This window comes from Limulus polyphemus, unplaced genomic scaffold, assembly GCF_000517525.1.
Source record: "Limulus polyphemus unplaced genomic scaffold, Limulus_polyphemus-2.1.2 Scaffold1736, whole genome shotgun sequence".
Classification (NCBI taxonomy): Eukaryota; Metazoa; Arthropoda; class Merostomata; order Xiphosura; family Limulidae; genus Limulus; species Limulus polyphemus.
In genome coordinates this window covers 12,979-18,791 of record NW_013667346.1, presented here as the reverse complement: position 1 = coordinate 18,791, position 5,813 = coordinate 12,979, and the positions used below count along the sequence as shown (strand labels likewise).

Below are 5,813 nucleotides of genomic sequence, written 5' to 3'. Positions count from 1 at the left end.
ACGATCGTGATTTCCCTTCAAGTCCAAAGAACAATTATTAACTTCTACGCCATAATTAACCAGTTTTTAAAGCATTAACTACTATGCAGTATCTTTGTACCAGGCCTGTCTTAGTTAGATAACCAATATATCAGAACATGTGATATACACGATCGTGATTTCCCTTCAAGTCCAAAGAACAATTATTAACTTCTACGCCATAATTAACCAGTTTTTAAAGCATTAACTACTATGCAGTATCTTTGTACCAGGCCTGTCTTAGTTAGATAACAAATATATTAGAACATGTTTTAAACCAGCAATAGAATCTCTCAATGAAATTTAATTTTTTTTTTTACTTAGTTAAAAATTATTTTATATAATTTCATAATAACATGCAGTACAATACTCTTATTTCATATACACTCGTTTTCTTTTATTACATGGTGAGAATGTATACATTTCTGCTTGAAATACTTAAACACTTCAATCACTACAAAAATATGATGTTAATAAAACACAGTATACATACGTAATTTTTGAATACTGGCCAAGTTACTACTGTACAGCAAATTACATTAAACAGAACCTGATCAATAACTGGAGGAAAAGCTATCTCTCTTTCCGTTACTATGTTTGAGATATAAAACTAAAAAATGGTTCCGTAATATGAACAGCAGTTTTTTTTTACAAATTCTTTAACTAGAACCTCCATACATAGTATTGTTACTTTATTGAATAAACCATGAAATCTGATTACATCTATTAATTTAAGAATTACCTAATTAAGATATAACAACAAATTAGTACACTCTTCTTAACATAATAATATCAAGATGGCATATTTCACACAATTACTGTTTAAGAATCACATTGACAACAGTTTTCGTACTTCATATGATACTTTATAACAATACTTTTAACACTTTGGGTAATGGTGTTAAATACCTCAGGTGGCAAGGAATTGGTTTAGTTTGTTTTCAATTTCGCGCAAAGCTACACGAGGGCTATCTATGCTAGCCATCCCTAATTTACCAGTGACAGACTAGAGGGAAGGCAGCTAGTCAACACCACCCATCGCCAACTCTTGGACTACTCTTCTACCAACGAATAATGGGAGTGACCATCATAATATAATGCCCCCACAGCTGAAAGGGCAAGCACGTTTGGTTGGGCAGGGATATAGAACCCGCAATCCTCAGATTGCGAGTCAACCACCCTAACCACCTGACCATGCTGGGCCCAGATGACAAGTTAAAAGGCTCTTTTAGCCAAGAGGTGTAGCAAAGCAACACACTTCACATAATGTCTTTACAATCTCATTAGTCAGTTCATTACAAATCTAAAAACAAAAGTGTCTATGCTGGTGTATTTCAGATCTTTCTCTTGTCTATCGCAAGTTACTGTGCAGAAGGTCTTTTAATGAATACCATAACTAATGTCCTAACTAGCAGAATTTTAAAAATCTTGAGTCCAAAATGATGTTGAAGCAAATGTTTTAAACAAAATAGCTAAGTACTCTTAATATAACATATACATATAATACACAAAATTTATTACTATAACTCATACATCTCAGCAATATCTTAAAATATTTCACCAATTCCTCACATTTTTTTTTATTAAGGGCTCTTACCACTTTAGGTCTGCTTCCATCACCAGTAAAATTATAAGCACATTGGAAACTTTGACCAGACAAAAGACGTGAATGTGTAACTCCACGATGAGCTGCCAAAGCTTGACGAAGATAGTGTTCCATTCCTGACCCTTCTTCTGGGCTAATTGCATCTTCATCATCAGCAAAAGAGTCATCATAGTCAATACTTTCAATTTTATGAGTATCTGGTCCCACAGGTGTCCAGAATAAAACCTAGAAGAAGGAAAGTTAGTTAAAGCTAAGATCACTATTTATACAACCTATTACTCTTTTCATTTACACATCATTCTTTTACGTTTATTATAATAAACGACAGATGTTCTACATACCTGATTCCTGTAGATGTACTTTCCACCATCTGACACTACATTAAACCCACAGTTCTGAAGGGATGTATTCAAAATAAAGTGAGTGCTGTTACTTGTAGCCTTACACTCCTGGTCCTGTAATGTCACCTCCAACCAATGAATGTTTGCTCCATTTATCCTCATGGCAATATCCTCAGTGGAGGACTTAGGAAAGGTTATTTTTATCATATTTTTCTGACATTCTAAAGTCATCAGACTCTCTAATTCCAAAGTAAGGTTTGCATCTGCATTTCCTGTGAAATTATAATAATAATTACTTATATTTTGCATCTTTCCTGTGAGTATAAAATTAAATTTAATAAAGATATGAGTTTACAATACTTACCATCAAAAATTCTAATAACAAAATACTTGTAATGACAGTAGTGGTTTGGCTGGGTCCAAATGATTAACTTTTAGAAATCTAAAACCATCGAGGCTGGCCTAACCCTCTTGAAAATTTATGTTGGTATCTTTAACTATATAGTTGAAGAGATGGTCTCAAAACAAAACAATTTTTCTCCAATAACAGTGTTGTTTGAATTACAGTACACCATCTTAGTAAAAATAAAAAGTAAATAAAAGTTTACAATTAACTAAACATTTAACCTGTACCTCAAAAAAGCTATGATCTATGTACTCTTTTAATTAAATTCTCAAATAGGACAGTGTTAGGACAAATATGATGGACAACATTTAACAAAAAGTAAAAAATAAATCAATAGGAAGTGTTTTTTTGTCTTCTTGGTTTAAAAGATTGTTAGAATTAAATAAAGGGTATCCCCAAAGTTGGTTGTCATTGTAATATTAAAGAAATTAACATTCCTTTCCTTGTTTCTTTGCAGTTTCGGTAAGAGTTCCATATGGCACCCCCACTCAATTTTAAAAAAAAATTCATCAAAGTAATATTTATGTATTAATAAATCATATTAATAGTATGTAAGTACAATGCTAGATAGATATAACAGATCAAAAGACAGAATTACGCTGACGAAGTTGGAAGCGTTAGTTACAATAGGGGTGTCAAAAGGAAATGGGGATGCCAAAGTAGTATGGAACATTTTTTTTCATTTTTTGGTAAACCCCAAAAAGCCATGCCCCAATTTTTCTAATACGCCCCTTAAAATAAACCCTTTTCAGAATCTTTTTTATCCAGGCAATTCTACAATTTTTGGGTGAGGGTGCCATATGGAACTCTTTCCGCAGTTTCTTTAGGTAATGGCACTGAGCATTAATGAACGTGTGATTGTAATCACCACTAAACATCTTCAGTATTATAGTGTTTTTTAAAATGGGACATTTTAAACCTATTTTGTAAAGATGTATAGACATGCTACTTATGGTAACCAGCTTTTGGGACACCTTATGTGAAGTACCTTGCCATTTCTGCAGAAATGTATTAGTTACTGTTGTCTTATCCTTACTGTTCCACGTTTCCCTGGATTTTGTACTCATGGACGTCTTTGAAAAGCCTTTCAAGTTAAGAGGTAATTCAGACATTCCTCTACGCAATTTATCCCATGGAAGAGGAGATATCTGGGAGGAAACGGTAGCGCTAAAGTCTGACTGTTGAGGCCGAAGAAACCGAGACTGACCTCGACTAACAGAGAATCCACCTTGAGGTGATCCATCATCACTTTGTACATTGTAATGGTCAGTACCTAGAACAAAACACCCAAGACAGGGTCAGTTGATCAATTCCATTTAGCACGAAGATTTTTTTGGCATGATTTTGTTAGTTGTGTATCGAACAGTACACCGTCATCCTGTGTATTTTTTTACTGGTTGGTTTCTAAAACAAAATCTGTAATCAGATCAGCTCTCACATTCTGTAAGTGTTATCATCTCTAAGAAGAATTTGTCTGTTTTTTATAATCGTACAATACTCTGAACACAGTAGGCTTAACTCTGAGTTAGGCATTAGAAAAGTATATATTTAGAGAGGTCAGATAGATAATATTCTACTAATGGCATCACTAAAATGTTTTTTGGATTTTAATTTTAACAGTATATCTTTAGAAAAACCTACATTTAAGTCACCTGGGATATTTGTTTAACAACATATCTAGAAAGATATGACATGGGTTTGATAATAATACACGACAACGATAGAGAAGCACTCTACATGAAAGTGAAAATATGTATTACAAGACCACCCAATTTATTTTAATAATTATCAACATTGTTGTAACCTACAATGGTGCGTAAACAGGGCCACTGGGAGCTTTCAGGGTCCCAGGGAAACTTCCCCAGCCTCCCCAACCTCTCAGCGAGCCCATACACATCCACAAAAGCTAGAAAAGAAACTTCCATTTCCCAAAATAACAGTTGTAATGTTGATCTTCTATTTTCATTTTGAACATGCCAAATTTTATGTACTAATATTTTCATTTGAAATTTCCTAATGAAATTAATGTACATATTATCATCATTAAAAAGAGTATATAGACCTCTTAATTTATCAGCCTAATAAGTTTTAACCATAACATAAAATATGTCCTAGCTGAAGTAAAATAATGAGTATAGAATTAAATTTTTGATAAAACAGAAAGGGAAAAATTGAATGTTTCATTGACAGAACTTGTCGTGAATGGTTTAAACTAGAACAATCTAAACCTCAGTAGATAACGTTCTCATGTTGTAGTTTTCCACAACAAAGAGTTTATCACCTAAGGGTAGTATTCTTTATAACCAAATCTAGGAAACAAATAAATTAATAGCCCATCTTCCTGAAAATTTCTGTTTAGTGTTTTAGTAACATTTTAAACTCTTTTAGTAGTAAGAAATAATTTTTATAAGAATAGAACACATGTTATTGAAATTTCAAGAAATAAAATCTTATCATAAAAGGTAGGAACAGTAGGCAAAATTATTAATTTAAACTTGACATAAGATCAGTTTTGATCAACAATATACCAGAAAATTGATAGCTTAACATTATATCTCAAGTTTCAACAACAACAACAACAAAATTACACTAGAAAACATGGAGGTTTAAGTACTGATAATACAACATAGAATATAGACATGAAATTTTGGACAGACTAGAAGATGTCCAGGTACAATAAACACTAATTACATGTTTTTGTACTTTTATATACTTCTTCAAAGTGGCTCCATGACATTTCCTTTTTGGATTCATAATACTAAAATTTGTTTATCCACTTATCATAATTTTTAAATTACATTAAATAAATTGATAAAAATTATCAAATTTTCTTAAATCTGCTAATTATAAAATTATATAACTTTATTGTTAATTATGTAATTTTTATCATTTTGAAAAAAAAACACAAATGCACTTTTTCTTCCATCAATTCTTTCTTTGGTACCTATTTACATATCTTATTTCTTTCTCTGGACTAAGTATTTTTTTTCTCTTAATGTTTTTAACATTATTATTAATATTATTTAATTTTAGTTTGAATAATAAAAGTTTACAAAGATTTGGTGTAATTAATATGTTTTATAGATCTTTGGAACATTAAGATTACTTACCAACAGTTTCTCCTACAACCATAATGTTAATTCTATTTGCTGTGTTGGTCTCCATGATTGTAGATACATTTCCAAATGCATTAATGACTTCTGAAACCAACTCCTCTGTGTCATTGGAAAGACTCTGTACACGGACCTGTATAAACTGAAAGTCAGGAACTGACCCTGGAGTCACCTGGTGTTCAGCCTATATAAAACAAAATAAAAATCAGAGAGGTATTATTATTATTATGTTTGGTAAGTTTATATTCCTGGTTAAGGTAGCTTTTTTAAAAATTGATTTCCTGAGTTTTTCTCATATTAGACTTATCAAAGTAAATTTAAAAAGGTCT

The 5,813-nt window shown here is 31.7% G+C and overlaps 1 protein-coding gene across 1 annotated transcript in view; it reads right to left on the bottom strand.

Annotated features, from left to right (window-relative positions):
* LOC111087104 (transforming growth factor beta receptor type 3-like) overlaps nt 1–5,813 on the bottom strand; it is a gene marked incomplete at its 5' end in the record, with an annotated part of 18,382 nt that overhangs the window by 7,837 nt on the left and 4,732 nt on the right. Inside the window, 4 exons of the mRNA XM_022392553.1 lie at nt 1,616–1,849; nt 1,966–2,237; nt 3,360–3,644; nt 5,482–5,668. Of these exons, the coding sequence (XP_022248261.1) occupies nt 1,616–1,849; nt 1,966–2,237; nt 3,360–3,644; nt 5,482–5,668 (978 nt within the window). The remainder of the gene's footprint in view (nt 1–1,615; nt 1,850–1,965; nt 2,238–3,359; nt 3,645–5,481; nt 5,669–5,813) is intronic.